Here is a 19259-nt window from a genome sequence, read left to right as displayed (position 1 = left end):
TTTCTAAAAAAGTTAATCGAAAGATACCAAGACCTTGTTGATAAATATTCCGTATCAACTTCACAAATATGATGGTCTTGAAATATAGATTTTAGGTACTGACGTTGTTTATCATCTTAATGATGTGTTATAGTGTTCTTTTATTTGTCTTTTTATATTATTAACCTTTACTGTTTAGTCCATTTTTGGTAATATCCTTTTGGCGTGGCTCGGTATTTATGTATCTCCCCATTGTGTTATTGTGCTATGGTCATTTTTTTGTATTCTTGTCTTTCATTTTTGCTTATGTGCTTTGTCTATATGCCATTTTGTTTTTCTTTGTTGACATAGTTGTTTGTTTTTATAGTGATTAAGATTATAACATAATGTTGACTGCTGTACCCCAATTTTTTGACATTTTTACCTATTATATCTGTTTGTTTTGTTCACACATTGTTGTCATTATAATGGAATTTTATGCGACTATCATACAAGTGAGAGGTTTAGCTAGCTATAAAACTAGGTTTAATTCTCCATTTTCTACATAAGGAAATGCCTGTACCAAGTCAGGAATATGACAGTTGTTTTCCCATCACGGCAAAATCAAAGTTTGTGGAGACTAATGAGTGAAGATTGCTTTCATTTTGCAATGTGAATTTAAATTACACGATGAATTGTATTGACCATTTGAATTGAAGATATCTTCCTTGTGTCCATTGTCCATAATTATAGTTGAACATATTTGTTTAACAGTTTGACCCATACACCATGTAGCTTGCATATCTGGTTATATATTATTAATAAATTATTTGACTTGGATATGTATAGGATCTTAAGAATGTTCACGTCACTGCACTATGTTGTTTGAACTCCTAAAGGTAACGAAGAGGTCTTGAAGTTAGTGCTGTCAAGCCAGTGACAATAGGGTTTTGATTGCATTTTCTTGCAATCTTTACCCCAAATTCTCTTCATAAGGTATGTTTATAATTTGCTTTATGCTGAAAACTCTACCAAACTTTCATAGTGAGGTTTTTAGATTGATTCACAATCGTTAGCATACTAGTATGTCTCACATTCTGCAACTTTTTTGTCGCATGCAAGACAAAAACCTTCATAAGGTTACATGTTTACTGTTTGGTTTATTCTGAAAACTCTTTCAAACATTTTAAGCTTTTTTTTTCTTGTTTCATTAACCATTGTCCTTCATCTTCTTAATCTATATACATATATATGTAGTAATTGATTATATTTAGTAACCGATAAACTTTTGAAATGTATGTCTATGGTCCTTCCTATATAGACAGTTTCCTGGTAGTTAATAGTAAATTTGTAATACTAATAACAAAGTACAATACATTTAAATTTTTTATTTATTCATTTGTTTTTTAGAGATTACTTTGGTACAATTGTAGATTCAAGATACTTAGATACTCAGACAAATGTCACTCACTCAGTATAATAATAAGTACACTGAAACACGTTTTAATAAAGATGTGTTAGAAGTCATAAAACTTATAAAACTTAAATATTGGACTTACAAGACATATATAAATAATATCTTAAAAACAACAATACACATAGTTGCTGCACATAATTAATGTATTTATAGGTCTACGTCTTTCACCAAACATATAGCCTCTTCACACCATACCAACATGGATCATGCTAAGATGAATACATTTCATACATGCACTCTAGATATATTCCAAAAAAAATCACAATCTTTAAGCAAGGGGAACAATTAGGGGAACCTAAAGGCTGCAGAATATACAATAATCTTCATAAACTGCCTTTACAGCTGATATAAAAAAACACAAACATTAAAACCACTGCTCAAGATTTGTATTTGAGTGATTGTAAATAGAATTACGAATTAAAGGGTAGCCAAAACTTAAATCAGGCACATGAAAACCAACCACTGAGATAATTAAAAGAGTAAGTTAAACTCTTAATTCATGGTTTCACTTGTAACCCCAAATGGCTCTATAGGCTTATGACAAAAAAATAACAGACTGTTTTGAACTGGTCAGTCTGATGCTAATATATAAATTTTGACAACTCCTCCAAGAAGAGATGATCAAGAAGGAGAACCAAACAATTTATAACTTGTCACTACTTGGGGAAACAGCTACAGCTTTTATACTCCATCAATTAGCAGATTATGTCACATACAAAGGCTGGGAGGACATTAAAACCTAATCAGGTGAAGATCCATTCAATGAACAAAAAAATGTTATTCTATGAAGATTTCATTTGTGAGTTTTATTCAATCAGGAAAGTTGAACTATTTCAATCACTTTCACTTTCATTTTATTCATATAACCATGTAAGCCCTATAAATACATATACATTAATAAAATCTTGCAACTATGTGTGTTGTTGTCTTTAAGTTATTATACATTATCTGTTGAAAGACATTTGTTGCATAGGTAGGCATCCACCCATGGGTTGCCATACTATCTCACATTAGGTGCTGGTTCTCCATACCAAATTATCTGACTTATGTTTAATGCATTAGTAATGGGCAATGTGTTACATTTGAGTTTTTCCCCAGCTTAACAAGAGATAATTTAGAAGTCAAATATGTTCCATTCAAATATTCAATGCTATACATACTGTAAAACCAGAAATTTTCGTGGAGGACTTAATTTCGTTTATTTCGTGGAAAGAATATATCCATGAAATTAAAACCCCCACGAAAATTTAACCTACATATAATCATCACTTCCATTTATTTGAAACCACGAAATTAAATCCCCATGAAATCTTATACAGAGACAAAACCACGAAATTTTAACCCCACGAAAAATTAATGTTTCTACAGTATATATGTCTGATAAATCTGATTTTAAGTTAAGTATAAACGTCAGTTATGTTGCTTCTCCATACACATCTAATAAGCAATATTATTAAAATTCAGATCATGTGTCCAAGCTTGGCCAACAAGGATCTGATAGCATGCCCTTCTACTTTCTGTTCTGGTAATAGGTTCATCAGCTAATGAAATTTTTACCTTCAAATTTTTGAAAGTGTGTATTATTTTGACAAGACCAGGGAAACACGAAAGGTCTTTAAAAGTACATCAAAGCTTTGTCAGATCCTTGTAAGCAAAGCTTTGACACAGTATTCATATTATAATCAGATTGATCTAATATGTAACAATTGATTGCATTTAACATGCAATATAACATGTCATTATCACAGTATATTTTGTATATTAACAATTTTAATATAACATGCAGTATTACTACATCAACAAGATGTTTTCATTTACAAGTTTTGACATAATACTTCGTCAATACAAACAAAACAAAACGTAATTTTTTCCATACATTATTTTTTTTTAGTTAAAATTAAAACATGTGCATTGTTTTTTAATTAACAGTAACATAAGCATGCATGGTCTATTAATATCCCATAACAATCATCGCAACATAATTTTTCAAATTTTAATAAAAGACAAGAACCCAACAACAAATATAATCAAAAGTCATTTAGAAGGCAACATAGTATTCAACAAGAGCCTTTAATACCTACCTAACTGTCTGTATAAGTAGTTGCAATGTTAATATGTTTTTAAGTTTCTAACTTCAGATTCCCCCCTATTCAAACAAACGTGGCACAAAGAAAAATACTACAGAAAAATTCTTCAAACAATGATGGACATTACCGGTATACATCTACAATTGCAAGGTGTTAAGAAAAATCTTGCTTTTGTGATTTGGAATCATAAGAAAAAAAGTTATCTCTAAATGAAACAGTAGCCATTTCTGATTTCATTAAAAATGTAGCTGACTTAGTCTTTTAGTTTTTGCTTCCTTGCAACAAAAGTCTTGATTATATTTCAAGATAATGGATAATGGTCACAATTTTCAGGCTAACAATTTCATACAAAACAAGCATTTAGATTTCTTAACAGCATGATTTTACTTTTGTACATAATGCATCATTTTGTATTTGGTGTCGGAAACTAAAATTATGTAAAAAATCTGCTCTCTTCAAAGCTTATATTTGTATGATGAATGCTACTAGAAATGTACATTATTTCTTATTGTACAAAATGTGTTCAATTTTGGTTTGTCCAATGTAGTTGCAGTTGTTTATGACAGTCACTGATTTAGCTTTTATGTTTTGGAATTAACCTGTACTTTTATATTGATTATACTCAAATGTTATTAAAATGTCTTGAATAGATAGAAAAGTTGACCAATCTCCTTCTCTTTGATCATCTATTATCACTATTTTGTGTATTTTTCCTTTTATCTTTTTTTATGATAATTTTTCATATCATGCTACTCGCTTGAGATAGAAAATTATCGTCAGAAACTAAGGGCACACCTGACATTGTCAATGCAAACATCAACGATGTCATAGGCAAAATAGCGATAAACAGTGGCAATTATACCACTCCTTTTTTTTATATCAACGGTCTTTCAAACTCTAGGATGTTTCTCGGCCACATCTCATCTCAGGGCTATCGCCCTTCGATGAAATTGTAGCTGAGAAACACCATCTTGTTTGAAAACCATCGATAACCTATATTTATCTTAATCATAAACTAGTTAATTATTGGATCAGTATTTAATCTATGATATGACATTTAATAAATGTTGCAGTCATAAACATAAAGTTGTTTCCAAATTTAAATCATTTTTGTAAGTTCAAAAATCTGAAATACAAAAATTATAATATAGACAGGAGATCTTAAATTTAAAACTGATAGACAGTAAAAATCTATAATTTGAAAGTAACATCAGCATAATTTGCAGCTCTTGACAAATAATGTAGCAGCAGCAACCTTCTTTTCTTCCTATGGGTTACTCTTCTATACATTTTATGTATTCACATGTAAGCAATTTTGTTAGTGTAAAATTAACTTCTTGCACTGATTTATAGCACTATATAGCACTATAACAATACAACATCATAAGACTCAACAACAGTCTTTCATCAAAGCTTTGAATCTCCACTTCATTAAATCAGACTTGACCAAGGTCATTCTTCAAAGCTTAAATTTTGTTTAATTGAATCAGATTCAACAAGTCTTATCTGACAGGGCTTTGTCCTTCATTACCCAATTCAACAAAAATCTTTAATCAGAGCTTTATTTCCATTTATCAGACTCGACCAAAGTCTTTCATCAAAGCTTTAGACCTCCATATTTTGATGGTACAATCATCACTAACAGTTACTAAATATTCTTGGTTTGCAGGATTGAAGCCTACAGCGTTGACAACACCAAATGAATGTTCAAATGTAGCCAGATTTACACTATAATGTTTGTCCCATAAGTAACCTTTAGCATCTTCACTTCCACTGAAAAATAGAAAATAGAGTGTTCATGTTCTTATTACTACTATCAATTAATTTATTTTGGTTGGTATCAGTTTTTGTGGTTATAGAAAAATTTGATATTTCGAGGGTACCTAATTTTGTGGTATTATAATTTGCTCCTATTAAAGTCACTAAACATGTAAAATTTAAATTTGTTTTCCCTTTCTCGACCAATCTACAAAAATTGATATCCTACAAATATTAAAGAAAGAATCCACATGTATATTAACACAGTGTTGTACTGATATATATTTGACATTTGTTGAATACTATACAATGTATATTGCCTTCTACATGTATATCTTTTGGTTTCTGTCTCATTGATGTTTACTCCTCATCTCCTTTTTCATATTCAGGTCGAGATTTTATAAAATATAAAAATAAAAATAAGTAGCTAGCTAGTAGTGTACACAGAAGTAACATCCTCCCCCCCCCCCCCCCCCCCCCCCCCCAATACTGAAAAATTCCTAGTCCAAGCAAGCTTTAGGAACAAGAAAATTAAAAGAAAAAGACATACCTTCCAACATAATCTGGACTAACATCTAGAAAAACAAAACAACACATTGTTGATGGGGAGTATCCTTTATGGCCTTGATATCGTCGTCCAGTGTCCTGCAGTGTACACAGGTCAATAACTCTGATCTCTATTGAAGGTGACAGGTCAGGGGTTGCCCATGGGTCAGTTCTATCAACCTTACCAATCCATGGTCTACAATTCAGGAACAAATACCTACAACAAAAGAAGTAAATTGTATATTGTAAGCATTACTTCTATGAGTAAAGCAAAGATTAAACATTAGGTATACCCTGTCCAGGGATGGGCACGATTACTGACAAATGTAATCGATTAATAATCGATTACATGAAGGATTTTTGTGTAATCGATTAATAATCAATTACTCTGATATTTGTATGTAATCGATTGCAATCGATTACTTTATCAAAAGTAATTACATTACTTTTTGATTACTGTCAATTACATGCTACAAAATTATAAAAAAATAATAAAGTAAGTTAAACACAATTATGTTGCTCAACTTTGTATAGTGGAAATTTAGAACTTTACCAAAAACAACATTTAAAGCATTGTTTCCAAATTTTAAGTTGACAGTTGTTTTCTAGATGGATTCTCTTACTGAGGATCACAAATATTCAAAAATTCTTGAAATTTTGGCTTTCAACATGAATGAGAGATGACATCGCATTGCATCAAACACTTATTTATATTGTAGATTTTTTCATAAATTTTGCTTTCAAACTGACTTAAGTTAGCTTTTTGTTTTTTACTAATTAAAAACAGGTATATTTTAACATAGTTAATTACAATGTTGGAATTTTCCTCTGAAAAAAAAATATGTAAAAATAGTAGAATAATTAATTAGTTCAGCTAATTTTAAAGATCGAAATTTATAATTATAATGACATGCCTGAATTAATCCTTTTGTTTGGATAACCACCCTAATTACAGGTTATTAAACTGCCAATGGAGTACAATTTATAACCTGGGGCAAAATAATGTAAATCTCCTTCTTAATTAGACATAATTGAAATGAAAACAAAGTCTGCATCTTATTGATTAGAAGTCTTTGATCATCTGATTAGTAAAGCAAGAAGTTTGTTTAGATTTTTTTATTCTCTATTCAATTTATAAACAATATATTTATAGTGTCAAAATGGGATACACATATCTATTTCTGAAAAAGAATTTCAATGCATAGCCATTGTTTCATTGTTGTAAGGATTTTGTGTACTTTCTTAATTTTTATATCATAACATTATAAGGAATCAATTGTGTATCTATTCTATGCTAAAATTTCAACTCTTATTGAAAATTATGCTTTAAGGAATTTTAATACAAATAAGCTTACTACTTTAATGTAGTACAGAACTTAAATTAAGACTCATTTCTTATTTTAAATCTATTTTCTTATTTTAATATAAAAGGTTTGAATTATTGACAAGCACATAAATCCATTTGTTATAAAGTAAAATTTGGTAGGGGATCTGGTTGATCATATTGCAGCTTGAGACAAAAGATAGAAATAAGGCAGTTGATAAACTCTTATGTCATTTTAATACATTCTATTTTATCTGTACTATAAAGTGATGAAAACATATACATATTTTCATTTAATATAGGTTATATTTCATCAAACTATTTAACTAAAGTAATCGAAATGTAATCGAAAAGTAATCGATGATTACATCATAATTTTTGCTGTAATCGATTAAATTACGATTACATGTAATCGAAAATGTCTTCATTTACAGATTACTATCGATTACTGGAAAAAATGTAATCAATTACAATCGATTACGATTACAGATTACGATTACCCCATCCCTGACCCTGTCACCTTGATAACTTTTTTTTCTTCCAAAGTATTTTTGCCCTCAACAATAGGGAAGTGGGAACTGCAGCATATAAAAAACAAGTAATTTATACAATGTAGTTCTTGCTTAAAAATGTGCAATCAACTATGTTATTTTTCAGGAATTTTATATCGAAATTGCAAGAAAAAATCAACAGTTTATTTTTTTTTTGTACATGTTGACTGTATTTGAATTGGCAAGAAAATTGTCTACCGCTCAACTGTATCATTTCAAAAAATTTTAATGAATTTCGGCTTCATTTTAGGTTCTTATATGTACTTAAAGGCCTTTAAATTAGGTAACACTTTGCCAAAAAAAAACAGGTGAAAATTTCTGTTTCTGTTTGAAAGTTGTGTTATAGTTTTTGAAAAGTATTGAAAAATGAAATTTTGTGTTTTTACATGAAACAAGAAAATATCTTGAAGTTCATGTACGTATATTAATATTTGCATATTTCAAGAGTACATCAGGATTCTGTCTCACCAAGGATTCTTGAAGGCGAGTCCAGGGACTGTTATTGCTATATAATTTATTATTTCAGTCATAATGATCAAATAGATCTTATTGTTCTGGTCATTTTTACCTTTTACTTTACTTAAAGTTTCTCTCTATCTATTTAAGTTTTATAGATTATAATCAATCAAAAACTTCAAAATTTGCTCAAAATTTGCATTTCAGGGGCAAAAACTCTACAATTGGTTGTCTGATTTTTCTGAAAATTCCACATATAGGAGATAGACCTTCATCTACTGATAAGTTTTATCATGTGAGATATGCTCTTACTGTTTTTGAGATATAAGCTAAATACTGTGAAATTGCTAAAAATTAACATTTAACAATGCAATGTCCAAATAAATCATACCTGTGATCATTTGACAAAGTAAGACCTGTGACATGTCCAAATAAATCTAATAAGTTGTCTGGTTTGTCTGATATTCTAATAGGCCTAAGTGTTATATCATTGTTACTAAAATTGACCACCATGTGACTTTCACCTTCCTGTACTGATTCATCTGAGGGACTCATGGGTAGATCTAATACTGCAGGAGAAACATTTTTAAATCCTAATTGATGTAATGCCACAGCAAATTCTCCCGTTACAAAAATTAAGTTACGACTAACATTTCCATTTTGACATTCATTACACAATGATATATGATTCCGATACAGGGAATTGTTCTCCTTTATAGCACTAGTTGAACTGTACGAACATGAAGCATTCTCATTTTTGTCTGTTTCATTCTCATCTAAATCACAAGGTGATTGAACAGAATGAGTTTCTATGTCGGAAGTAAAGAGTGTTTGGTCTCGTTTAGGAATTTTTCTTGGATTTGAGTCTCTTTCTTGACTAGCACATTTATCACAGTAGAGTTGTGGCCCTTTGTCACCATTAACAGGAATATGAGCTACTGTCAGAAATTTAATTAAACTAGCAGTCTCACTACAAAATGTAAACAGATTCCTCCCTGTCCCTTCTTCAACTTCAGGGAGATTTTCACTTTCTTCACCTTTTATCTCAATAGCACCATCTGGAACCTATAGATATGAAATAAAAATTTAAACATGATTTGAATCAACTTAAAACATTTTAAACTATTGCTTAAACCTTTTTGGTTTGTTAAAGGGATCACTTTCACTTACGCAAAAACTATTAAAATTTAGGAAAGTTTTGGTTAATTTAAGGATATGAGGAGTTTGATAACTTCTTTTAATGAATGATTAATGGCTGCTTAATGTCTTGTGGCAAATTATGCATGCATATTCAGGAAGATAACATGTTACATATGATATCAATAGGAAACCTGCTTTGCACTTGACCTAAATGATGATGATGGAAGGCTGTTTAACGTTTAGTGGTAAATTAAATGCAGTCAGAACAAGAACATGATAATGTGATATGAATAAATTCGTAAGGGTTCCGCGGAACCCAGTGTCTCGCCTACTTTTGCTGTTAATCGCAGGCTCAACAAAAATGAAGGAAAAAAAAAAATAAAAATATTCCTCTCTATACTATCTTTTGATTGTAAGTAGCTTCTGTCCAAGTTTGGTAAAAATCCAGGATAATTTATGAATCTAATAAATGTTTTAAAAACTTAAACTGCAGACTGTATGTAATGTTGACTGGAAGAAAAACTAAGTCCATTTATAAGTAAAATACGGAAAAAATGGAACAAAATTTTATCAAAATTTCCTTCTAGATACTAGCTTTTGATCATAAACAAGCTTCTGTCCAAGTGTGGTACAAATCCAGGATAGTGTAAGAAAGTTGTTAAAATTTTAAAAACTTTAACCACAGAGTGAATGTAATGTTAACTGGCAGAAAAACTAAGTCCATTTATCAGTAAAATACGGAAAAAATGTTTTTTTTTTTTACAAAATTTACTTTTGAATATAATCTTATGATCACAAACAAGCTTCTGTCCAAGTTTGGTAGAAATCCTGGATTGTTTAAGAAAGTTATTAAAATTTCAAAAACTTTAACCACAGAGTGAATATTTGTGGACACCACCGCCGCCGCCGGAATGTAGGATCGCTATGTCTCGCTTTTTCGACAAAAGTCGAAGGCTCGACAATAAACCTTGCTTTGTATTAGACGGACACAGAGTCAGATCTTTATCTTGCTAGTTTACACGGTAACAGTCTGCAGGAAGATGTCACTCTACCTAGACACATTATTCTGATACTGAGCCGACCAGTCTTTGCTCTTACTCCTAAATGTTGTGTGCTTTAATAGTGGAGAAGCAGCAAATACCAATTTTTTCAATTTTGGTTTGACCCGGCCAGGGGTATAACCCAGGACCTCCCTCAATCGAGGCTAGCAAGCTACTATGAGATCATGCAGGCTGTTTACTCACAAGGTAACAGTCCACATGAAGACAGGTCACCCTATCTAGACATTGAGTCAAACATTCTATGTTTTTACTTAGTGCAGTACAACATTTGGTTTGATCCTGCCAATGTTTTAACCAATGAAATAAAACACTTCAGATGAGAGCATACTACTACCATACCATGGAGCCATTTTTTTAATAAATATTATTTTTTCAGGTTAAAGCTTCAAATCTGTGCACTTAAAAATTAAGAACCAGCTAGAATTAAGGACATTTTTTTATCCCTGTAAAGTTGCTACTGATTTTGACTTTTGAATACCAGTGTACAGTTGTTATTCGCTTGAGTTACCATGAGTTTGTCCTAAAAGACATCACTGTAAGACTTACATCAAATGATTCTATCTGTACAGTAGTAGTAAATCTATCAAGACTGATCTCCAAACAGCCTCCAAGGAATGTGCTATTGTCCAACCAAGATCCAAATAACTGTGATGGGTCCATGGATACAACACGGATTATACGGAAATCTGATATGGAAATTAAAAATGTGGTGAAATAATATGAGATTACAAATATAATTCTTTGAAAAAAAAATTAATAATAAAAAAATCTATAGAAAACAATTACAGTTAAAACAGTTAGGAGTCATCATCTGTATTATCTATTATGGTGCATCCATAAACAAATATTCTAAAATTAGAGCACTGATACATCATTTTTTTAAAGTTGGAAAAAATTCCACCTTTGCATGATTTTTTGGTTGAACTTTTTGTTCATTTCACACCAATGTTCTATTTCAGTTCAAATAGTCATGTTGGTATGAAAATTAGATACAATTTTAAACTTAACACACAAAAATTGATTGTGGCCATGCATATTTTAAATTCACATGAGGACTTTAGAGAATGTGGTTAAAAAAGTTTAAGACTGGATTAAAGAATACTAGATACCTACCATGTGGAAGAGAAATAATAGCAACATATCCTCTTCTGTCCATAAAATCTGTTGTTTTTACACTAGAAACGAGTAATAATGTGTCAATCTGGTTAAAACAGGAAAATTGTGTGAAGTCCCATGACAACAAATCTCTGAAATTTTTACTGTGTTTTATCATTGTTGGATCACCTACATTCCAAACCTATAAAAAAACGGAAATAAAAAGCTCAACATGAATACCCTTTTTCTGTACAATTTACTCTGCATATACATGTACAAATAAATGGGGAATGTGTCCATGGGACACAAATGATGCCCCTGCTTGCATGTAACGTTATAAAGGGATATAACTCAAGAAGTGTAAAAGTGACGCTACCCAAATTTGTACTTGATCTGAGTTTTGTGGTAATAAGCATTGTGCATAAGTTTCATAACATTCGGTTGAGGCAAACTAAAGTTAGAGAACAGAAACAAATATTTCAGGAATTTTTCCATTTGCAAAGGGGCATAACTCTAGAATGGTAATAGTGACGCCACCACAATTCAAACTTGATCTGTATTTTGTGGTAATCAGCATTGTGTATAAGTTTCATAACATTTGGTTGAGGCAAACTAAAGTAAGAGAACGGTAACGAAAAATTCAGCAATTTTTCCATTTGTAAAGGGGCATAACTCTAGAATGGTAAAAGTGACGCCACCAAAATTCAAACTTGATCTGTGTTTTTTCTGGTAATAAGCATTGTGTATAAGTTTCATAACATTTGGTTGAGGCAAACTATAGTTAGAGAACGGAATCGAAAAATTCAGCAATTTTTCCATTTGTAAAGGGGCATAACTCTAGAACGGTAAAAGTGATGCCACCAAAATTCAAACCTGATCTGTGTTTTGTGGTTATAGGCATTGTGTATAAGTTTCATAATATTTGGTTGAGGCAAACTTAAGTTAGAAAATGGAAACCAATTTTGGGACGTACGGACGCAATTACAAAAATGTATGTACGTACGTACAGACGGACAAGGGTAAAACTTAATGTCCCCTCCGCTACGGCGGGGGCATAAAAATGTAGAACATTGTAGAAAAAGGTCATGAAACAGATTACTAAGTACACAAAGGTTGTTTGATAAAGTTCTGCATTATTAACAAACTCATTCTTACGAATCTTATGGATACTGTCTAATACAATAATATTAATACAATTCTTTAAACAAGTTGTCAAGAAACCACTGATGCATTGCAGAAAAAAAACATTTATGAAGATTTGATATTTTAATATTTTATTATTATATATAATTCTATCCTCTAATTACCTTTAACCTATCTGTTAAATAGGCTCCGTGTTGAAGGCAGCACTTTGACCTATAATTGTTTACTTTTAACACATTGTGACTTGGATGGATAGTTGTCTCATTGGCACTCATACCACATCTTATTTATATTTAAGAAATATCCTATCATGAGCCTGGAAGCATATTTTGAAAATGTCTGTATATCTATGAACAGTATTTTAAATATCCCATTTTATTTATGTGCAGTTATCAATTCATCCTCAGAGGATTTACAAATGGTTAACCATTCTACTGAAATGACTTCAGAACATACACTAATATATCTATATTTGACATGACTTGAATAAAACAAGATGTGTGTGGAATATATATATGTTCAGAGTTTCTACATATAACTCAAAAATTAAATTTCTGCTTTATAGGTTACACTTTGTAAATACAGCTGTTTCACAAACCATGACTCTTTTGGGAGATACATGTATATAATATTCATAGATATTTTGTTTTGTTTACGTACTGGTTCCCAGATATGATCTCTATGTTTCATCTCGTAGAGACATAACGTGGGAATGTTACAGTATAAGTACACATGAATAGCAGCCAAATTGAAATCTGTGGAAGACCCAAAGTGAAGGGAGGGGTAGTACAGAATTTGAGTAGAAGTTTAAACTCTTAGAAGTTAGGGGCATATAAATGTTGAAAATATGCTGCACAGCCCTATATTTTGACCTTTGAAAAAATAGAAGTGCATGTGAGCTGTCCATTCTAAGATATAATTTTTTACGAAACTTCATTGAAAAAGTGGTACAGTTTTAGTCGTAAAAGGAGTTCCTATCGGAAATTGCATTGTCTATATTTATAGAATTGCAACCTATAATGAATTAGGGAAATACTAGGCAGAATTGTCTAAGGGAAAATTATTTGAGAACTTGTTCCTGGGTTCAAACATGTACATGTAATCTTATTTCTGGTATCAGTTAATGTACAAGAAATATCATATATCTGTCTAAAAACTAAAAAGCTATGTAATTTTAATCATTTGTTGAAGTGTGGTTTATAGGGATTCCTGGTGTCTGAATTTTTAGTAAATATTCATTGCACAAATACATCGTAACAGGGTTCTAGCAAACTCGAATGTTGAGGTGTTGTATACACCTAAATTGTAAGTATTCATTTATAGACTCCTTTAACTTTAATACCATTTTTTTTTTATCTCTTTGCATATTCAAAATACCAAAATGTTACCATTTAATTTTTCAAACATGTTTATTCTGATTATCTTTCTGTGAACCTTTTTAAGAATATTTCATTAACAGGAAAACAATAGGGTAGAGAATGGAAACAGGGAATTAGTCAAAGAGACAACAACCCGACCAAGAGCAGAAAACAGCCCAAGGTCACGAGAAAATCCTGCATCCTGAGGAGAATACTAACTTTGATTGTAGCATCTTTTGATGTCGTACAGAATAATTTCCCATCATGAGAAAAGCTGACATGAAGTACTTCATCATCATGGTCTGTCAATGTCTCACTCAGATGAATGGGTGTGTGAAAATCCAAACGTTTGTATTCAGCCCTCCAGCTTTCTTTTGATGGTGGCAGCTTTTGATTTTTCACTCCCCATTTAACACATAATAGAGATTTCCATAAACTTTCATCATTGGTAACTCTGTTCCAATCCTATATCAAGTAGAAAATGTTATAAGGGCACAATGAAGAATATTAGACATAAAATCAGGTAAAGGCATGCTAACTTATTGAAAGCAAAAAGCAATCAAAAGTTATCTTCAATAAAATGGAATTGTCTCTACATCAAGAAAGAAAAAGATGACGGTAAAAACCACAGAAATTCTTAATACTGATAAATATTTGTAGCACAACAGTTTGAACACCATGCATTTTTATATACTGTTGATTAGATTTCTTACTAAACCCTATTTTTATTTTTATTTTTAAAAATCTTAAATGCACTTTTAGATTTTGAAATTCTGCTGTTGAAATATGGACCTGTCTCAATATTTTTTTAAATTATCAAAAATTATTAAAAAAAATGAAGACCAGCTGCAGCTAGTATTTTTGTCTATGATAAAACGTTTTCTTTGAAAACACCATTTATGACAACTTTATAACTTCATTTGGATAATACTATGACAATCATTTATCTTCAAAACTTGTGTTCATAATTTAAAACTAAGTCAAAATTTAAACTGACCAGAAAAAGTAAAACATGTCCTAGATGAGTCAAAATTGGTTTCTTATCATACAATGCTCTTTCTTGTCATGTACCAAAGAACATATTTTACCTTGCATGTTTGTGATGAGGCTGTCAAGTGTTTTGCTTCCAAGAAGGAAAATATATGAAGCAAAATGGAATCAGGACATTGCTGCCAAATACTTGGGCAGGAATCATCATCTTCCTCAATTTCTGTTGGACTTCTGTAAAACAAAAATGATAAATCATGACTTTAATATGAAATACTGGCCTGGGATATGTCACTGTCTCTTCAATAAGTATGTTTTTAAAAATAATGACATATTATGTCATATATAGTTAATTTAAAAAAATAAAATCAAACAAAATGTAAACAAACCTGAATCATTAGTTAATTTTATTTGGAAAAAAATTGTATGTGTATTGTGTCATTGAAAGTTATTTAAATATAATTTATTGTTGATTGAAGATGTAAGGTAATTAAGACAAAATTCAAGTTAATAGTTTACAATGATTGAGTTTTCAACAGGTGTTCACTTATTTGCAATGTCAATGACTGTATATTTTGGTGTGAGTACATTTTCCTTAAATTTGTTAATTGGATGTTATTTTAGTAATTAAACTGGGAACATATGTATCGCTATTCTTATTTGATGTTTACCATAGTGTGTACTACTATTACGTTAGGATGAAGCCACATCTACATTGTAATAATATCAAGCATATCATTCATATGATCAATATCGATGTTTACCACATGATAATTTGGTTTGAACCTTTGAAGAGAAGATATTCAACCATGACAACTCTACATAAATACATGTATAGATAGGTTTGGATTGACACAATTTGAGCAAGAGTTACTTCCCTTTTGTTGCCATGTTAGGTTTAGGTGCAGATAGTCCTTCATAAGTCAGCCAAATGCAACTTGTTAAACTGATTGCTAGACTTTAAAAGAAGTTATATTCTGAACAATTTTAATTTCTTTTAACCTTGCTTGATTAATCATTACAATATTGTAAGGATCTTTTAATTGACATGGATGTACAGCCCTCAATTTAGTCTACTGAAATGGTCGCCTGGGCGACTTTAAAAGCTGATTGGCGACCAAAAATTCATAACTGTTCGCCATTTAGGCTATTAGAATATTGAAAATCTGGCGACCGTAAATTTTCGGAAAGTTTGCCCTGATCAGGTACTTGTAGTTCATTTGTAAGCAATTTGTTGTCGTTGACTTACTGACAGGATTTATATATATCTATCTTCGTATTTCCACACTGAGTCACAACTTGGACTATTACGTGCCGTTAAAAAGAAAACCATTGGCATTTATCGATTGTGTTTATTGAAAGCACATGGTCGAGCCCTGTTCTTGATTTCGTCAGTAAACGGATGGAAACAACGTCAGCGACAATTTTGTAACTTGTTCTCATAGATTCAATAAATTACTGGCTTCAGTTTAGCAAACGATTTCAGATGTTCACTTGACCGATCGGGCAATCACCAGTGCTTCTGCACAAATCTGATGAGATTTTTACTAGACTTGGGCTTTGGGCTACCGCTTAACGTCGCAGACTGTTTTTTTAAACATGTACAATGTCAATGAGTATAATATCAAATAAATCATGTGGTTTTTAACAGTTGATTTACACAAACTATTTTCTACACTCATCAGCATATAAACACAACAAAAACTTAATACTTTTATTTCACAAGGGTTGTTTAGTTTTTAAAAAAAAATGTAGGCGACCTGAAATTATTTCCTGGCCACTGAAATTTTGAGTTGGCCACTAAATTTTCATGTCTGGTGGCCAATTGGCATTTCAGAAGCTACTTTGAGGGCTGATGTACCGCATTTTTCAATTTGGTAAGTCCTGACACTAATATAACTTAAGTTAAGTGGCTAGTAGCCAAGGGAAATAACTCAAACTCACATTACGTCATAACACAACCTACATGTATCTTTATCTAAAAAGGCACTTTAATGCTTGTTTCTATATCTATTTATTTATCTAAAATAAATAAATAGTTAAGATTTCTTGACACTAAATTTCTTTTCTTGTGGCTACTTGTCTCTAACCATGCTAACTGTATGATTATTGGTCAGGGCTCGACAATAACGCTTGTCCGATTGTCCGGTACCAGAGGAAAAAAAGGTCAGACAAGTAAAAGCTAGATCAAGGTTGTCCGACGGGACAAGTAAAATCATTTTGTAGAAAATAAATTAAATCCAACTTTGATGAACAAAGTGTTGAGTAATAAACAAAAAACAAGAAAAGATAAAAACAAATATTAATTTGACATGTTTACCATGTTTACTTGCAATCGATAATTTAAAACTGGTTCTTTGACAGATACTTTATAACAGATAAAACGCGTAATATTCTCGGAAACCAGTCTTAGATGAAATCAAGAATGCGCTTGGTAGATAAGGTAGCATTCCACAGTTAGGTGTGTAGTTTCGCATTTTGGCCCCTGTGGATTTTTCAAATATGATAGCTAGTGTAGAATAAAATTCATTTTTGGATAGCTGAAGATTAAAATAGCCTTCATAGTGGGTTTATAGGAACATCAAGATTATGTGCTGTTTTCTGTATGACAGTCCGTATTTTCATGTATTTTCATATCCATACCATATATTAGTTCGGCAATTATAATAATAATTGTAATGTTTTTTTCCAACTTGATGTCGCACGAACTTTGCAATTAAATTTTACGAAAAAATGAGGCGAAAGACACCCATTTTTTATTTGATCATTTGGTAGATAAATATCAACAGTTTCTGAAAAGGTATCACTGAAAGGCATTGAAATTCTAGTTTGAACCAAATCTTGGGGGAATATGTGACTTTTTTACCCCCCTTTTTGTAATATTTTATGGTAAATAAATGCAGAATGTTGCCATGGATACACAAAAAAGGAATTATATTTCACCATTTTAACTTTTAAAAACCAAATCTATGGAAGATACTGATTACATACATATGCACATGTATAACACAAACAGTTAGGTTAATGTATTAGAAAGCCAGGAATAGAAGATGATAAAACATTTTGTGGTTCAATTTTAATGTTTTTTTCTAACTGTGGAGTGCTACCTAAGGTAACAAGACAGTTTGGCACCGGCACGGAAACCAATCCTTCCATGTTTAATAGACAGTATGGCACCGTAGGAGACATTTCGGGACCAAGCCAACCAGTACCTCATTTCCCTACCTTTTTCTGTTGCTTATAATAAATATGATCAATTTTATTTAACAAAATTATTTTTTAAAATAAAAAATGAAGAAATTATTGACCATAAAATTCACAGAATCATATTTGATCATATGTAGACAAAACAATACTTGATTGCGTTTGAATAAACATTTTAATTACACTATATATTAAAAACAAAGCTGTTTGTTGTAAGGCATTAATCATAATAATCAATATTTTAACAACATGAAAGTAACCAGGATACAAACCAAATGAGTGTAGACTGACAGGCCTACCAGACTGTGCCTCATGTGCAGAGTCTGATGAGACTTTGGCATTGATGAAAACTAGAACCTAAATCCTGTGACATGACTTGATTCAGTTGTTCTCGACTCATATTTTTGAAAAGGATATCAAGAGATATAAATCAAATTCTATTCTTATGTTCATTGAATCAACTTAAAATGCAAAAAAGGTTAATATTAAGTTTTTTTTTTGGACAAGTTACAATTTCATTCGGACAAGTAAGTTTTGATGTGTACTTGTCCTATTGGGCAAGTTGAAAAAAAAGTTATTGTAGAGGCCTGTTGGTGAGACCCTAAATTGGCACCACCATAGTTCTTCAAATTATTTTACTTATTCTAGTTTATAAGAAATAAATAAAAGTATTAATATTTTACAACTGTCTCAGCTAGGACTGAATTATATCAGGAACATATATATTGATATTAGATATACTGTTCCCAGATTATATTAATGTAAGGGTAATGTTGTATAATTTTTTACGGATTTTGTCCTCCTTCACAGGTAACACCTGCCTCATATTTAGCTATGCTTAAACATCTTCATTGAAAGCATGAATAAGTTCTTTGTACCTTCTGTCTTCAACACAGTGAAGAGGCATAATTTGTTGTCAAAAGTTCTTAGACAGCTATCCCATAGTTGACAAAACATAAACTCTTTAAAACGTTTGAGAACAAGTTGGTTTCCCTTGAACTGAAAAAGGTCTGGGTCATTGAAACGCTTAAAATTAAAAAACGGTGAAAGGGCAAATTTTTACATTAAAAAAAATCTATTTAAAAATCAACAAATCTGACTATCAGGCTTTACA

General features: G+C 31.1%; 1 protein-coding gene across 1 annotated transcript; it reads right to left on the bottom strand.

Annotated features, from left to right (window-relative positions):
* Positions 1-1331: 1331 nt before the first annotated feature.
* LOC127734605 (F-box/WD repeat-containing protein 5-like) lies at positions 1332-19125 on the bottom strand. The gene is made up of 8 exons (XM_052244564.1): positions 19024-19125; positions 15043-15175; positions 14174-14419; positions 11472-11655; positions 10905-11044; positions 8549-9222; positions 5831-6043; positions 1332-5295 (listed from the first exon to the last, which is right to left on the bottom strand). The coding sequence occupies exons 1-8, from the start codon at positions 19050-19052 to the stop codon at positions 5097-5099; spliced, it is 1818 nt and encodes a 605-aa protein (XP_052100524.1). The 5' UTR covers positions 19053-19125; the 3' UTR covers positions 1332-5096.
* Between the last annotated feature and the right edge of the window lie 134 nt (positions 19126-19259).

The sequence above is a fragment of the Mytilus californianus genome, unplaced genomic scaffold (assembly GCF_021869535.1).
Source record: "Mytilus californianus isolate M0D057914Y unplaced genomic scaffold, xbMytCali1.0.p SCAF_3, whole genome shotgun sequence".
Classification (NCBI taxonomy): domain Eukaryota; kingdom Metazoa; phylum Mollusca; class Bivalvia; order Mytilida; family Mytilidae; genus Mytilus; species Mytilus californianus.
The sequence above is the reverse complement of the archived record's forward strand: the minus strand, read 5'-3'. Positions and strand labels throughout refer to the sequence as shown.